General features: G+C 28.8%; 1 protein-coding gene across 2 annotated transcripts; it reads right to left on the bottom strand.

Moving 5' to 3' along the window:
* Positions 1-8,326: 8,326 nt before the first annotated feature.
* LOC108470284 (casein kinase II subunit alpha-like) lies at positions 8,327-12,617 on the bottom strand. Of its 2 annotated transcripts, none has more exons than XM_017771579.2 (10): positions 12,093-12,617; positions 11,821-11,953; positions 11,532-11,726; positions 10,605-10,762; positions 10,316-10,406; positions 9,873-9,938; positions 9,034-9,116; positions 8,882-8,945; positions 8,721-8,789; positions 8,327-8,626 (listed from the first exon to the last, which is right to left on the bottom strand). In XM_017771579.2, exons 1-10 carry the CDS (start codon positions 12,482-12,484, stop codon positions 8,570-8,572), a joined length of 1,308 nt encoding a protein of 435 aa, XP_017627068.1. In that variant the 5' UTR covers positions 12,485-12,617; the 3' UTR covers positions 8,327-8,569. The 2 variants fall into 2 exon arrangements, with proteins under 2 accessions (XP_017627068.1, XP_017627069.1); XM_017771580.2 differs by having other exon boundaries at positions 11,821-11,950; positions 12,093-12,616.
* Between the last annotated feature and the right edge of the window lie 1,480 nt (positions 12,618-14,097).

Genomic DNA, 14,097 nt, shown 5'->3' with positions numbered 1-14,097 from the left:
TTTTCACCCTATTAACGTAACTCGAACTTTGGCGGATATACGGATCCAACCAAACACACCAATATGGCACCCAGTGCTTCATCGGATAGTTCGAAGTAATAGTTGACACCCAGTGTCTCATCGGCCTAGCCGAAGTAAAGTTGGTACCCAGTAGCTCATCGAATCTATCCAAAGAAATTTAGCGACACCCAGTGTCTCATCGACTCGAGGTCGAAGCATCCCTAAACACTTCTAATCCTATGGCATGCCAACTATATCCGACTCAGCCCGACTAGTTAATAGGGTATTCAATTCACTTTCTCAATTCTATATCACTTTCAATTCACAATTCAAATCACCATTCATTTTTCAATCAATACACTTTTCAAATAATCACATATTCCATAATTCACTTATTCTATTCAATTTAATTCAATTTGCATCACTTTCATTTTCACTCAATATTCATATCAATTTCACATACTTACCTCAAGTCTTGCTTACCATACATAACAATTAAAATTCAGCAATCAATAATAATTAAAATTGAATTATAGTAATACACACGTAATTCTCCGCTTTAGTCCTCGATGACTTTCTCCTTTCCTTTTGATGCTGATGCTTGGGTTCTTTGTTGGCTACTGAAAATAATAGTAATTTACATTATTATTTACAGCATTAATTATAATAAATAATTAAATTTCTAAACAATTCCTACCTTATTCCCAATTTAATCCTAACTAAACTTAATTAATTTTTTAATCCAATTCACTCTCTTTTTCTATTCAAATTTTGTCTAAACTTATATTTAACTATAAAGTTTCTTGCATATTTCCCTAATTTCGAAATTTCTTCAATTTAGTCCCTACAACATAAAACTTATGCCTAGTTTACAATTTAATCCCTTAATCAATTCTAACTTAGAATTCGTTCAATTAAATCCCTAATTCCATAATTTGTCCAACATGAACCATATTTGGAAACATATGAACTCTTGAACTATCAACTTAATTTCATCAAAATCTTGTTTCAAAGCTTCTAAAACATCAAGATTAACTAAAAAGGACTTAATTGACTTACCAATTTAACTCCAAGCTTCAAATCCTTAATTTTCTCTTTTTTTTCTTTCCTTTTCTTTCTTTTTCTCCCTGCTTACCGTTTTCAATTATGTTTCTATTCCTTTTGTTTCTTTATTTCTCTTTTATATTTATTTGCTTTAGTTATTTAGTTAGCATATATTATAATATATTTATTTTAAATATCTATTTTAACATCATTTACATATTTTACAATTGTACACATATTTAATTCTACATTTGTACCAATAATTTTATTACATTTGTCATTATTTAATTTGTTTCTCAAACAAAAATCTCATAATTTAAAATTTTAATTATTTAATTAACAAATATCTTTTACTTAAATTATAAGTAATTTAGTATTTAAATTACAAATGTACTAATATAATTTTTACACATGTATATTTTATTACCATATATTTATCAACTATTTAATTTATTTAAAATATAATATTCATTAAATAATCATAATAATTATAAAACTATAATAATAATAATTTTAATATATATAATACATACATTCAAGAAAAATATTGATTTTTCTTCCATTTGCCATACTCAATTTATGTAAATGGCTTAATTGCCATTTTGATCCTTTTTATTTTCTATTACTTTAGAATTAAACTTTTACTCCTTTTTCAATTTAGTTATTTTTGCTAATTATTCTAAATTAAGCTAATTTCACCTAATTAAATCTAATTAGACACACCACTAGGCTCATAAATATTTTTAATAATTATTTTCGAACTTATTTCACTAAGACGGAGGCTCTATAACTCACTTTTCCGGTGCCCATGGATTTTGGGTCATTACACCATGTGTATATATTTTAAACATGTAGTTGTTAAGTAGCTATGGTGGAATGATATCTTGTGATTATCATTTTGATACTTGGCTGGTGTGGTTGGTAATATGTCAATTAATGGTAGCTATCTTTTAGTATTTTGGTAAAATTGAAAGGTCATTATGTGTGATTGAGTAAGAATGTTGTGCTTGGTAACATGGATGTTAGTGAGTTGGTACGTTTAAGCTATTATGAAATATGTGAATATGGTAGTTGTATATGATTTATTTTGGTGTTTGAATTGTGGTGCCAATGAGGGCATATTGGTTAGGCACATAGGTTGACTAATTTTGTCATGTTTTAGGTATGTTTGAATGTGTTTTAACCATGTGAAAGTGTTTGGAAAAGGTTTGGTTTGATGTGCAAGAAATGGTTGATGAATTGGCTTGCATTAAGGGTCATTTTGGATGCACACGGTCTGGGACACAAGCTGCCACACAATCGTGTGCCACACACGGCCATCACACGGTTGTGTGTCTTATTAATTTTAAGTCCAGGATTTTTCACACAATCACAGTTAGTTAAATGGGCGTGTGGAGTAGCCACACGGGCGTATGGGGTAAGCACACGGCTATGTTCTAAGTGACACGATTTGGGCTCTGTCACACGGCCATATGATCCCCTATTTCCAAAAAGTTTCAACTTTTTCATGTTTTTCAGTTTTGATTCAAATTAGTCCCTGGTTGTATCCATAGCTACATCCATACTTCCATACTAAGAACAATTTAACAATTAGCTAGAGCTTTAAATGTTAACTCAGATATAATATGTAACATATTTAAAGTATATAAATTAAATTTTAAACATGTGTATATCTATCATCCAAAACGTATCAAAATAAGATTGCATCGATACATCTAATACTCAGATTATGTTATGTTAAGTTAATAGAATAAAGATTTATTTAATATGATACTGATATATTAAAGCTCCAATAAAAATATTCTAAAATATATGTATAGTTTGGGATGTATCGTTTGAGTTAACCCTATTATAATCTAAATATAAGTAATATAATATATAGTCCCTTGAAATGAGCTTTCGTATAATCAAGTTTTGGTGACACGTTGGGAACAAGCATTTGAATAGTAATCTCAATCATGGAGACAAAATAACAACTGTCCAAATTTTTGTATCATACATTTATATAATATTATAAAGTTTATAATGTTGTTTGGTGGATTTCTCTTTTCCTTTTCCTTTTTCTTTTTGAGGTTTTTCATTTAACAATTTTATTATAGGTTTTTATCAAAGCTTTACACAATATTTATAATTATTCATAGCCTCTTGCTATCCTATAAATAGGAGAATAATAAGCTTCAGCACGCTCGAATTCACATCCTCCTGCATTAACAATAATACTCATACTAATCAAATTAAAACTCATTCAGCAAACCATTAGAGTTATATCAATAATAATCAATCGAGTCAATCATGTTTTTAAATTTCACAAACATTATAAATGAAGCATATTTTTTTAAAAATCTTAACATTATTGAAAATTTTATAATTATGGATTTAGAACACATTGTTGTGTTTAAAAGTAATATATAATAAATAATAAAATATATAGTTTAAAAATAATTAATAATATGTATAATATTAAAATAAAAATTAGATTAAATTGTGAGTAAAACGAAATTTAAACACATAAATATATCAAATTAAAAATATTAAATGCACAACAATTGATGAAACTAATAAAATGTCCAAAATATTTCATGATTAAACACTAACTGGTTGAGTGATATAATTAAAATTTTATGAATCCAAATTTCATGAGTTCAAATCCCACCATATGTAAATTATTTATTGTTTTTCAAGTAAAAGACTAAAATACCTTAGATAATGTAACTTGTTTTAAATATTGAAGAGTATTTTTCTAATTTCACTAATCGAGTTGGTATCTGATTGACTTGTGATAGCAACTCAGTTAAAGATTTTTTTTATTTAATAAAAAAGAGATTTAAATAATAATATAGATATCAGAGAATATGTAGATGTATGTGTCTTTACTTTTATTTGGGTTTTTTTTATATGATCCATCTAGACCTGATCATGGGTCGAGCTACTCGATTTCAGGCAAAAATACAAGTCCGAAAAATGAGCTTGAACAAAATGAGTCTGATATTGTATAACTCTTGTCTTACTATTAATTTTGCTACTATTTTAGAAGCATTTGTTTACTAAGTTTCAACTATCTTAGTATTATTTAATTATAAAAACTTTTTTTAATGTATTTTTAATTTGTTGGGAAACATTTATCTTAATGTTTTTAGTGTATTTGATGTATAATATTTTTAAAAAATTTTTATTTAGAAAACAATCTAAAAGAAATTAATACGGGCGGACTGAGTCGGGTTCAAGTTTAGCATCTTTAATTTGGGCCAAGCTTGGATAAAATTCTAAGCTCATTTTAGGGTTGGGCCCGAACTAAAATTTTATATAAGCCTGACTTGAACGTGACCCGGTCCAACATATGATCAGGTCTAAATATATCATGTTGTATTATATGTATCTCTAATAATTAGAGACCATTAAAGAAAAAAATACAAATATATATTTAATTATATATATATTTTTGGACGTGATGACCTAAAAACCTTAAACCCTTATATTATAAATTATTAATGGGAAGAATTACAAGACAACCAAAGTACATTTTAACTAATAATATTTGTCCTAAAAGAACTGAACTTGTAAGAGAGATCATAGGCAAAAATAAACTCTCTTTTTATCATTAACCAGCATTCCACGACAATCATACCTTAAATGATCAGTTTTGTTCATACATAATCGATCATTGCAATTAGATCCTCGTTATTCATGTTTTATGTAGATAGAAATAAATAATGAAGTTTATGAAACCCAATATAAGTTTCTTTTAGTTCAAATTACTATGCAGCTAAATTTGAGTGATATTATATGATTATAATTTCCTTGATTATGATTAATTTATGGGGTGAAAAATATGTAAAAAATATATATTTATTATTTAATTAAATTAATTAATAATATTATTTGAACCGGAACGAATCAACTGGTCAAATGGGAAATCAATCAGGATATTGGTTTGAAAAAAATTACTATACTGGTTGACTTAAGAATCAATATGAACCTGTTGAATCGAAAAAAAAATCAGTTGAATTGATTAAACTGTTTTGCTAACAAATCTGAGGCTACGGATAGATAATAATTGGAAACCCTTAAGAGTTTAGAACAATTGCAATTCCTCCAATTATGTCATTATGTCAATTCTGAACAACACTTAAAGAAAGAGATCATTGTGAAAAGAGGTCATCCAAACTGATAACCAATTGGATCCTTTATTATCTGTTTTGACAAAAGATATCAGAGAAAGAGTCAGGAATCGATTGGTAAAGGTCAAAAATTCTTTTAATTGTACCAATAAGGCAATGGTTGGACTCTCGAAATATGAGAGTAGATGTGGTTTTTCTAAGAGCGTACATTTCTACTTTCGTAATTTAAAAATAAAATATTTTTTTTAGTGGAAAGCACAAAATTAAATATAGTTTAGATTCAACGGTTTAAATTTAACGAGTTAAATGTAATATTTGGCACTTAAATTTAACTTCAACATTTAATTTGGGATCTAAATTATTTTTGTCTCAATTTAATATTTGAGTTTGATTTCAATGTTCATTTTGGTACTAAAATTTTTTCTGAATTTGATATTTGAATATTTTTGTCCCAGTTAAGTACCTAAGTTTAACTCTAATGTTTAATTTAGTATCTAAAATTTTCTTTATCCCAATTAAATACCTATTTTTTATTATAGCACACATGTCAAATATTTATTAGACTACATGAAATTATTTTATTTGATAATCAAATTAAACATCTAAGCTAAGCTTAAGTACTAAATTAATATAAAAATATTTAAAATTAAACTATATTTAAAAAGAAAATAAACTGAACAATCGACAAGACAGTAAAACGTGCCACGTCGACAGTTGACTAGGCAAAAACAAAAAATTTCGCTAAATAAAAAAAGTGTAATATTTATATATTTATATATTGAAATTGTGATATTGGCTTATACACATAGTGGTAAGACGACACATGTAAAAACATGGTGAGAGCGAGTGCTATGGCAAAGGATAAGACCAAATTCAGAAGACCTTACACGTCGTCGTTCAGCTCCCATCACCATCACAATCTCGTCATAATCGTAACATCGTATCATAATCTCATGCACATGCATCATCTAGTGGCAGAGTAAAAAAAAAAATTGAGAATCGAAATTAAATTGTATATTTTTATGATCATTATTTTAATAATTTATATTTTATAACTTTTAAAAATTAAATTAGATTTTTATCATTTTGAAAGATTAAAGTGTAATTTTACCATTAAAATTTAAAATTTTATAAATTATAAAGAGTTCAAATAAAAAAATTTTATTTTAAGAGGACCATTGACATCATAACTCATATGATGTAGGATATATTAAAATGTCTATATATATTATCAACAAAATTAAATGATATCATAAAAAGAAATTAAAATTTTAATTTAATTTTTTAGTAATGTTTTATCATTTTATGTTTTATCAATAATATATAAAATCGAAAGCTCTCAATAAATCAAATATTAACCCTATTTTTATTTGATTTTTTTTCAAAATTTTGTGGTTCATAATTCAATTTGACTTCCTTACCAACAAGTTATAAATTCGATAGCAATGTCAGCGGCCATTGTACTATGTATTTGTATCAAGTGGATGGTTTTGGCCAAATCAAATAGTGAGTTTTTGAGCTAGAATTTAATTTGAGTTTTATTGAAATCCGAGTTTAGTTTGTGATTTAAATAATTTGATTAAATTCGATTTTTAATTTTGTATTCAAGACCAAACACGATTAAGATTTTTGTATTTAAATTCTTTATATAATAAAGGTAAAAATATTAGAATTCGACTTGATAAATAACTAAGTTTAATAATTATTAAATCAAATTTAAATATTTTTTCAAGTAGAACTCAAATTGCTTACTAATATTTCATTCATACCCCATATTCATGAGTCGAAATTCGATTATATCCTAAAAATTTTATATTTATTATAAAATATGAAAAAAATTATATTATTAAAAAATTAAATTTAAGAAAAAACAAAAATCTGAATTTGTTGAAACCAATGGGAATGAAAATAAATACTTATGTAGACCACACTAATTGCCGGGCCGACCTGTCGGGCCGTAATTTAAAATGTCTGAATAAGCAGGTAAGCTATGGGATTCCCATGTCCCAAATTTGTCTCCAATTATATGATGATGCAATTTATGTTTATTTAATCCTTAAAATCTCTTCTTTTTTTTTTTCAGTAATCATCAATGATTGGTGAGAAAATACTTTTATGAATTTGGGGACACAATTCACCTAAACAAGGCATGTATTGCATTATTCATCGAGTTATGATTTTTGGCAACTTGATACTGTTGTTGTAGTGTTGGTCGAAATGCGCTTAATATCTTTTAATTTAAAAGTTGAGGCATGATTTAATATATATATTTTAATTCCACGTAATTTAATTATTTTATATTGTTGTTAATTAATTATTTCTATTAAAACTTTCATAATATCATTAGTAAAAATAATTAATAAGTAAATTATATTTAAAATTATTAAATTATTAACAAGTTTAAGTTTTCATTACTCAACTTTAAAAATTATAAAATTTTCATTTAAATTCCTAAACTATTCATAAATTTCTATTCAAGTCCTTGAATTGTTTGAATGTTTTAGGTATTTCACTGTGTTAATTATTTTTTAAATACAACTAATAAGTTTTGAAAATGATTTGACAATGAATATAATGATCGATTTAACATTCAATATCAAAAATCAAAAAGAAAATTTAGATTTTAAGTGATAAATTTGTAATATTCAAAACTACAACTTTAAGATACAAGTGACAAAAAAAATCATATAACAATGATTTTAACAACTCAACAATTATATAACATTTATGAAATTGAATACCCGGAATATAAACTTCTTCCTGATAATTTAGTGATCATAATTAACACAACATTTACATGGATTTTTCTTAAAACACATTTTCTAGCCCATAATCCAGTTGTTTTTTATTAAAAAGAAGTCTTATGTATATAACACGTCAAACATTTTATCAAAATAAATAACAAATATAAAAATAAAGAAACCATTGATCTAATTAATGATATTATAAAAAGTACAGGGACTACACTATGCCAAATTGAAATACACAGGACTAAATCCTACATTGGAGCATAATAGAGAATCAAATTCATAACTTTATCTTACATTTTACAAAGCATAATATTTTATTAACACACAAAAATAATTATATTAAGGGAAAAAGGATAACGTAAGAGTTAACTAATAGATAAAGGAAATTAACAGAGAGCATTAAAAGGATGAATTAAAACAAAATAATATTATCATAAATGTAATTCAGTACTGTTTTTCATCTGAAAAGAAAAAACACAAATATGGTATAATTCAAAATAAAACATAAACATTTCCCTTGGGGGAGACACGAAAATCACAAAAAAAAAAAAAAGACTTTAATCTTCTGCCATTCTATAAAGGGATATGGATCTAACCATGCATATGAAGAAAGAAGAAGATGCCATGCCTTAACATCATCATCGTGAAGTTGGCATGCTAGGTCCGAGTTCTGCTGCTTTCCGCATTTCTAATCGGGTAAAAATAAGGATGAGCCTGCAAGATTGCATAAAAAAAAATCATCCCATTACTAGGGGTGTTCGATATGACCGGTATTCTTAGATATGTTAATAAAGATGAAGAGGTTTACCATTGCTTCTTTTGCAGTTAGCCTTTCCAAATGATCATATCGAAGCAACTTATCGAGGAAATCGATGGCCTTATGAGAAGAACCAAAATACATGTTAAAGATGGAATACGATACTGTGAGAACGTTGAGAATCGTATAAGAAATTTCTAGTTGTGTACTACCTCAGGTAATGCCAGATGTTGATTCTCAGCATTAATGAACTTTGTCCAAGGTTTGCGACTATGCCTGTATCAAGAAAAAATTATAATACTTCTCAATTGAAATTCATTGTACTTCTGCGCCATCGATCTACAAAGAAAATATATATACCAACCTCCCAACAAGAAATAAAAGATGGGGATCCAATTCGATACCGTACTTATTTAGATAAGCATTTAATTCATCTGTCCCAAGAACCTAATGCAGCAAAAGAGAAAGAAGCTAATTTAGAACCATAGGAATTTTATATCCTCAAATAAGGGCACTTTTAAACACTCAATGAAAAGAGTCTATGCATGACAGAAAAATGGTATTTCTTTTAGGGTAAACTACACCCAAGGTCACTAAACTATTAGTAAGTTTACGTTTTGATCACTCAACTTCAAGAAGTTGCAAAATGATCACTGAATTATTCGAAAGTTTTCATCTAAGTCACTGAACAAGTCACCGGGTGGTTAAGATTTTTTTTTTAAAAGTCCAACTAGCATGCTCTGAGAGACAATTTGATGATTTGTACGGTGAATTAGTACTCATCAACAAGTAGAAAAATATAACTTAGATCCAAGTTGATCAGACATCAGTGTCAAAGATTGAAAAAAAAAAAATTTGATTGGATTTTGTTTCGTGGATTTATGACATTCAAAGTTGTTTCACAAAAAAATTGAACTTTAGGAGAAAAGGGGAAGGAAAGCATTCAATTGGTGCAAGCAATGCGACCAAAGAAGGCTATACAGCAGTGATTTTAACAGCCTATGACTTAAATGAAATTTTTGAATAATTCTGACTTTGAGTGACCAAAACATCAATTTTCGTTTACCCTTTCTTTTAAAACAGCACCAAATTTACAAAATGAAGAGGAAGAATCAGCTAGACAAGCCTCAACAATGAAGATGTACATATCGGAATATAGTTGTGCTAAGATCAGTGTTACTTAAAACATCAACAAGTTCATACCTTGGCTATCTTGACTAGTTGATCATAATTATCATGCCCGTAAAAGAATGGCTCCTTCCGGAATATCTGTATAGCACAAACCTCAAAGATAAGAATCTCAAGAAAGACAAATACCCTGGCAATATATCAAATTTCACTCCTCCTCGGCTTAATATGCAAGCAGATCAAGATAAGCACTTGTATCCCATAAAAATGCAGCATCTTCGAATGACCATGAAAAAAAACAGATTCCATTTGCTTGATTGCCAATGACTGAAATTGAGCGCATGCTCCGGCCTTTCAAAAGACATGCGCAGGTCTACTTGCATAACACCACAAATGTCACAAACACACGAGAGGAGAATTTGATATATGAGGTGCCAGGGTAAGGATCACAAAAGCCTACCTCTGAAGAAGTGTACTAACGCCTTAAAAAGGTGAAACAATCCAAAGGTAATACTCACCATTCCAGCAAACATACAACCAAGACTCCACAAGTCTAAAGAGTAATCATAGTCTTGCAAATCAACAAGAAGCTCAGGACCTTTAAAATATCTGCAATCCAGAAATGAAATGATAAAGGGGAAAAAAAGGGCCACATTAATTATGGAGGGCAACATTTTAGATATAGAAAAAAACCCTTTATTCTTAAAAAGCACAAGTTGATTAAAGTGACAAGAATCACAAGTGGCATGCAAACAAATATGAAAGCCACAAAAAGCACCTTTTCTAATACGTAACCCCTGAACTAACCTCGAAGCAACACGAACATTGTATTCTTTCCCTGGATGATAGAACTCAGCAAGGCCCCAATCAATAAGACGAAGTTTACGCTGCTCGTGATCAATCATGACATTATGGGGCTTCACATCTCGGTGCATAATACCTTGTGAGTGGCAATAATCCAATGCCTAAAAATAAAGACTCACGATATTCAAACAATTGAACCATCTTCTTCTTTCCAAAGAACAGAGGAAAATATCAAAATTTACATTGTAAGATATAATCAATGGAATCGAGAGATAATTAAAATTTTGGAATCCATGGCAAATGAACATGCAGAAACATCAGCTAAATTTCAACGAGCTGTGATTAATCACTAACAGGTTCTGCATGCAATGAATTCATATCACAAAATAGCAATAGTCAACATTAATAGTGACAACAACCTACTGCAATCTTTCAATCATGACAAGCTCAATAGCCTCCAACAAAGAATTTAAATAATTTTAGACATCAATCAGAACAGGAAATATTTTAGTTGTTAAACTAAAATGAGCATCCCTGACATTGCAGATGTATATTCACACAATTATTCGCAAGCCAACACAACCTATACCTAATAAATACCACAATCAAGTCATCCAGTTGCTTTAAATACTTCGAACCACTACAAGCATGCTCATATAAGATCCTTCAACTCAAATAAAGAAAACTAGAGCAAACTCTGTGGGCAGCTGGTATAATATCGAGAAAGATTCTAACCATTGGTCCATCATCACTCAGATACATTTAAATTTCGGTAGCCCCTCAGTGACCCCTAACCTAAACAGAGCTTTGAATTCAATAATAAAGGAAATACAATGTTAGGCCTACAGGTATGCATCTTATTTCAACTTAAATTACATTTTCAATAAGCATATATGATTAGAAAAAGGAAGAAGCAATCCATTTACTTGCCTTCAAAAGTTCATAGATATAATATCTAATATCATAATCTGAGAGTGTCGGATAAAGCACTTTAAAATCCGTATTATTCACGTATTCAAATATAAGACTTGGTGTCTTCGATTGCTGATCCCTAACTATATCGAGCAACTTCACAATATTCGGCCCTCCACAAAGATTTTGCAGAATTTTAATCTCCCTCTTAATCTGCATTCCAAACAGTCATTTTCTTTATCATACCAAGTTACACAAATACAGAAACAAAATCAATTGAAGCAAAACAATGCCACCGAGAACGAACCTTCTTCTTCTTTACAGGTTTGAGAATCTTGATAATACATTTCTCATTATCAGTACAATGAACGCCTTCGAACACCTCACTGTATTTCCCTCTTCCAACTTTCCTAACCACCTCGTAATCATCTTGTTCCCTGCTAAAACAGTAAAAAAAAAAATCAAACAATTAAGTTTAACCTAATTTTCAGTAAATATAAAACAAAATTTAAAAAAAAAACACTGGAGATTCAAAATTTCACAAGCACCAAAAGAATACGGAGAACAATATTATAATACCCCCATTGGACAATTAGGGACTCGTAATCCCAGTACTCTTTAGGACGAATAACATTGACATCGGCGTAAACCCTAGACTTAGAAGGAAAGCCAGGGTGCCTAATGGCTTTCCCTATCTTTTGCGCCAGGGTTTCGGTTTCTTTCAGCTCCTTCAGCAAAAGCTCTTTCCTCAGCTTTTGTTGCTGCTGCTGCTGTTGCTGTTGAGAAACGGCGGAGTATGATGTTTTGGAGGCGATTCCGCGGAGGAAGGAAAGGGTAGAAGCAAGAGAGGAGGATATTGGTGAACGGGAGAAGAGGAGAGAGAGGCTGAGACGGGGGCGGTGGTGATGGTGATGGTGATGGTGATGGTGGTGAAGAGAGATTGTCGTGAAATTCAAGGGCCTTATGGCCATTTACAGCTTTGGCCTCTCACAAAAAGGGAGAGGGAGGAGGCTTTTAGCCGCTAGGCGCTGACCCGTTGACGGATATCTAAAATATTTTTTTCCGTTTTCCCATCTATCTTTTTTTTTTTTTTTAAATTCTAGCAGAGCTCCCGATTTAATCTTGGGTCTACCACTTAAACATCACTAAACTATTAGTAAATTTATGTTTTGGTTATTTAAACTTAAAAAGTTATAAAATGATAACTAAATTATTTAAAAATTTTTATTTAAGTTATTAAACTGTTAAAATCGTTCTTGTATAGTCTTTTCTATCTATAAAAGTTAAAATCATTATTTGTAACTTCAAAAGTTACAAAATAATCATTAAATTATTTAAAAAAAATTATTTAAGTCATTAGGTTGTTAAAATTATTATTGTATAGCCTTCTCTGTTCGCAGAAAGTTAAAATCGTTGTTTGTAACTTTTTGAAGTTACAAAATAGTCACTAAACTATTAGAAAATTTTCATTTAAGTCATTAGGTCATTAAAATCGTTGTTATATAGCCTTTTCTGTTCATATCGTCTACACCAATTGAAAGCTTTTATTCTCTTTCTTTGCTATAGCTTAGTTTTTTTTTTCATGAAACAAATTTTAAATATCAAGAATCTACGAATCAAAATCTAAACAATTTTTTTCTCCAATCTTCGACACTTACCATTACATCGGCTTAACGTGAGAATTTTTTTTTCTTTTATTTGATGTGTTTCACAATTTTGCATACAACATAATTATAATAACATGAAAGTTTACATTAAGATATAATACAAAGTCTATAAAATTATATAATATGAAAATGTATTACAACATCTTTATTCATGAAGGCTTGTTGCTTGCTGTTTATATCCATGACCTCTTTTTGTATAATTATTTCAAGACAATACCTTGTATGTGAAGTAAGGTATTCTTCTAGTTACAATGGATTTTGTTGAGTTAATTGCACTAAACCATCCTAAACTATAACCATCGTTTTAAATTGGTCCCAAAATTTTTGGAATGTTCTAAATTACATTCCAAACTATCAATGTTATGTCAATCAGATCTTTCCATTATTGAAACCATTAATTTAAATATTAAATTATATGTAAAATCTTATGTGATAGACTTTAAAATGTTGTCACGAAGCTTTTAAAATTAAAAACTAAAGATAAAGTAAAATTGAAGGAAAGAGAGTGAACATTGTTTCTATAAAAGCTTCGAAAACCTCTAAACCAAAATTTTCACAACATTCATTTTTCTTTAAATTTTTCATTTTAAATTATATAATATAAGATTTGATATTTCATTTAACGATTTTTATTGAAGAAAAGCAAAAATAGTTAGAAAAGATTACAAGAAATCTTTTTTTTTTAACATTTGGACCAAATTTGAATTTTGAAGTCATCATTATTGGAGATATTTTACCTAAATACCACATCGACCCGAATATTATTAGTCTCATATAGTTAAATGGATGAGGATACTTGTTATTATACCAAAAAGACCTTGTACATCATATTGAACTCGAGAGTTAACTTTTAGTGTTTAATTTGATTTTAGGATTGATTTAATAAAAGTTAAAGTGAATTGCCAAGAATTTTCATC

The sequence above is a fragment of the Gossypium arboreum genome, chromosome 2 (genome assembly GCF_025698485.1).
Source record: "Gossypium arboreum isolate Shixiya-1 chromosome 2, ASM2569848v2, whole genome shotgun sequence".
Taxonomy (NCBI): Eukaryota; Viridiplantae; Streptophyta; class Magnoliopsida; order Malvales; family Malvaceae; genus Gossypium; species Gossypium arboreum.
The sequence above is the reverse complement of the archived record's forward strand: the minus strand, read 5'-3'. Positions and strand labels throughout refer to the sequence as shown.

What these genes read in the sequence shown, in the direction of transcription:
- LOC108470284 (XM_017771579.2), bottom strand. Translation starts at nt 12,484, where the DNA reads ATGGCCATAAGGCCCTTGAATTTCACGACAATCTCTCTTCACCACCAT. An exon ending in GTTGTATGTTTGCTGGAATG is followed by an intron (nt 9,939 to 10,315) that starts GTGAGTATTACC and finishes TGTGCTATACAG; the next exon opens with ATATTCCGGAAGGAGCCATT. An exon ending in CTTTTATTTCTTGTTGGGAG is followed by an intron (nt 8,946 to 9,033) that starts GTTGGTATATAT and finishes TTCTTGATACAG; the next exon opens with GCATAGTCGCAAACCTTGGA.